Genomic DNA, 3,849 nt, shown 5'->3' with positions numbered 1-3,849 from the left:
GGCGGATTGAAAACCAGGTACGCTGGGCCGGAATAGTGGCGAGAGTACCTAGTAGAAATTTGATAACTAACAAAAGTAGTCAGATAGTGCTGAATTTGCATTCGGAACATCTGTAGTGACGTAAGCATCGATCTGTGTTGGACTGAGACCGACGGATCATATGTTATGTCACAAAATTCTACTTTTGCCAGTCTGTAGGCTTTGATAAATAAGGGCAATCAGGCTCGCCACAATTACGCTGCGAAATTCCAGCGTATTTGAGGTTGACGGCTTGATAAATAGGCCCCATTGTCTGTCAGACTAAATAGGCAATACCAGCCAAATTACAGGGTGTCACTTGTGTACATATACCGAGGGGTTATTTACATCCTTTACTGTTGTTGCTAAACTTCATAATAGGAATCTCACAATATTTGGCTACATATTATCCAAGCTGATCTTGAGTTAGCCCTTTACACGTGTAACGTATTGTTATTTGGTCTTTCACTTTATCTGTTGACTCTGCAATTATCACTAGAGGTACCTAAGAGTGATTTTAATATGCACTTTTCCTATTTTAATTGTGTGTGTTTTTTGACTTAATAAAGGTTATATTTTAATTTAGTTTAACCCTTAATACATTAGTGTTGCTACCATTTTTCCCCCTATTCCACTCAGCTACATAGCTGCAAGTTACCAACAGCCTCTTTATTCAATTTATGAACTGTTACACTCCATTAACCCCTTGAGTGCTATACATGTAGTCTGTTTTAAAGAGTGGGCTTCTCCACCTCTTTTTATATTTTTGCAAACTTCTGTTATCAAGCTTCATTTGGCATAATAGCATTAATAAACTGAGGTAAACTGTTTTTTTATTTGTTGAAAGACTAATTTTTTGGTGGTGACTTGATCATTTTCTAGTCTCACTGCATGAACATTTTATGAAATACTTGCAAAAGTATTTTACTACACAGTGTTATCTTTGATCTATTTTGCTTCTCTGTAGGAAATGGAAGCACAAAACCAAACCATAGTTACAGAAATTCTACTCTTGGGATTTCAACAACTTGACTGCTTTAGGATTCCAATTTTCTTAATGTTCCTTATAATTTATTGTTTGACTTTAGTTGCAAATGTCATGATTATAACACTAGTAACCCTAAGTCAACATCTACATTCACCTATGTATTTTTTTCTCAGTCACCTTTTATTATCTGACATTTTACTGACCACAAACATTGTACCCAACATGTTAAAGGTCATTCTGAGACAAGGAAGCACCATACCTCTCAGTGGTTGTATCACACAAGTTCATTTCTTTGGTACATCTTTAGCAGCAGAATGTCTGTTACTCACCGTTATGTCATATGACAGATATTTGGCTGTTTGTAAACCTCTCCATTACTCCACCATTATGAACTACAATCTTCAACTAAAGTTGGTTATAGGATATTGGTCCATAAGCTCTTTAATTTCAATAATTGCAGCATTTTTGATAAGTCAATTACATTTTTGTCACTCAAACATGATTAATCATTTTTTTTGTGATCTTGCCCCTCTTTTAGAACTTTCTTGTTCAGACACTTTTGCTATAGATTTGGACAATTCATTGCAAGCTACTCCTTTAACTATATTTCCAATAGTCTTTATAAGTGCAACATATGTGCGTATCTTCAAAAGCATCCTCAAGATTCAGTCTACTATAGGAATACAGAAAGCTTTCTCCACATGCACTTCCCATTTAACAGTTGTGTGCATTTTTTATGGAACGCTTTTTACTCTTTATGTGGTTCCATCTAAAGGTCAATTGCTTAAAGTGAATAAAATACTTTCCCTAATGCAGTGATTTTTAACCTTTTTTTTGCCGTGGCACACTTTTTTACATTAAAAAATCCCGTGGCACACCACCATCCCAAAATTTAAAAAAAAATCACACATTGTAGCCTAATACAGCATATATATATATACACATACACACAAACACACACATACTGTATGTATTGTGCTGTTATGCCATGCCTCCTACAAACTACCCCTGCACTGGGAGTAAAAAACAAGCAAAGTTTAAAAAATATGTCACACTGTTGTCAGTCTGCCGTGGCACACCTGCGGATCTCTCACGGCACACTAGTGTGCCACGGCACACTGGTTGAAAAACACTGCCCTAATGTATACAGTGGTTACTCCATTGTTCAATCCTCTAATATATAGCATCTATGAAATCAAGACTGCCTTAAGAAAATATGTCAAAAAAATTTCATGAATGTTTAACTATCTAAACTTTAAAGGGACACTAAAGTCAAAAAGTAAAAATATATATATAATTAATTATAATTATATATATTATAAAATTGTGCAGTCTTTTTATATGCATACTTCATGAGGCACCAGCTACTGTTGAGCGTGTGCAAGAGTTTACAGTGTAAAGAAAATGTTGAAATTTGTTAGAAAAAAATCTATTGCTTACATAAAATTAAATGTAAATGATATTGCATAGACTTTTATTGTGCATTTTTTGATTATGCAATTCTGTTGTATTTACTAGTTCTTTAAATTCATAATGTTTACTAATAAAAAACTAACAGCACTAAACCATTTCTGATCTCTGCTCTAAAGATTTTTTAATTTGTTTTATTAATTTAATTTTATTCAATTTATTTTTTATTTATATGTTTTATATATTAAGACATAAATACCCACACAAAATATATAATTATATATATTTTTAGCAGATTTTGCACTTTCAAAATATACCTCTTGCATTTATTCATACTGAATGCAAAAGAGTGCGCCTAGTAAATAACAGTGTCTGAGGCATTCTTATTTTAAATATTGCAATTATCAATCATTCATTTTCTGATAACATCAAAGGTTCCCTATCTATGTCATTCAAAAAAATACTAATGGGCAGTTGAATGATAATATTTCAATAACCTTTTTTCATTATACTCCATTTTGCATCCCCTTCAGAAAACTAGTAGGAATAAAATATCTAACCCAATATATTAGGAATATTATAAAGCCACACAAAGGGTTCATGTACAAAAGGGCAGGCAAAAAATGATCCCAACAAGGGAACCTGAACATCCCTTTTCACAGCATATAGACTGTGGGCACTTACATCGATTGCCTGCATGTACCATTGCCCAAGAATTCCTCATACAACTCCACCCACTGCTCTTGCGTGACCAATAGCTCATTAGCAAGTCATGTCAGTACACCCAAACAAATGTGTTTGGGGTGTTGCATATCTGCCACCTCCGTCTATGTTATTGAACTTCTGGCCATGAAGGCCCAAACCCATTTAAGAGTTCAATAATGTAGGTGCAAGAACAGTAAAATGTGTTTGGACTTTGCTTGTAATCCTGCTTGAAGGCTTGGTCATGAAGGTGAATTTCTTTTTAAAACCACATTCATAAGGGGCAATCTACATCCTTTTAGGCAGCTACAATATTGCAATAGAGCAGTTTCACATTTTACAGTTTCAGTAATCTTAAAATCCAGTTTTGGATGAGAGAAGTCCTTCTAATTGAAACCCTTAGTCTACATCTTGTTTTCATATGTATAGCAAGCCAAACTGAAGAATGGTGCTTTTAAAATCAATAAAAGTAAATATTAAAAAAAGTACAGCCCAGCCCCAAAATACCAAACAATTCCTTGTTAAACAAACCCCAGAAGAATGTTTCGGCCTAGTGTGGACCTCGCCAGTGAGGTGCAGGCACTTTAGGCAATGGGTCCACGTCTGGTTTGCTGCCATCACCCTTAGGAAGACTTTCCCAAGAGTCATAATTTGCATACATAAAAAGGGAACAATTGCTCTCATTCAGAGAGAGATTGCCTGGTATTTCAGGACTGGACTGTACTGTTTAG

At 34.7% G+C, this 3,849-nt stretch overlaps 1 protein-coding gene across 1 annotated transcript; it reads left to right on the top strand.

Annotated features, from left to right (window-relative positions):
* Positions 1-988: 988 nt before the first annotated feature.
* On the top strand, positions 989-2,242 carry LOC128647283 (olfactory receptor 11L1-like). Its single transcript, XM_053700075.1, has 2 exons — positions 989-1,811; positions 2,142-2,242. Exons 1-2 carry the CDS (start codon positions 989-991, stop codon positions 2,240-2,242), a joined length of 924 nt encoding a protein of 307 aa, XP_053556050.1.
* The last annotated feature ends 1,607 nt before the right edge of the window (positions 2,243-3,849 follow it).

Source organism: Bombina bombina, chromosome 2 (assembly GCF_027579735.1).
Source record: "Bombina bombina isolate aBomBom1 chromosome 2, aBomBom1.pri, whole genome shotgun sequence".
NCBI classification, from domain to species: Eukaryota; Metazoa; Chordata; class Amphibia; order Anura; family Bombinatoridae; genus Bombina; species Bombina bombina.
Note: the sequence above shows the minus strand (reverse complement) of the source record. Positions and strands in the feature narration are given on the sequence as shown.

Bases quoted from the DNA above. Each gene is read 5' to 3' on its own strand.
- LOC128647283 (XM_053700075.1), top strand. From the start codon at position 989: ATGGAAGCACAAAACCAAACCATAGTTACAGAAATTCTACTCTTGGGA. The intron at 1,812-2,141 runs CCCTAATGCAGT...TGAAAAACACTG, and splicing joins TAAAGTGAATAAAATACTTT to CCCTAATGTATACAGTGGTT.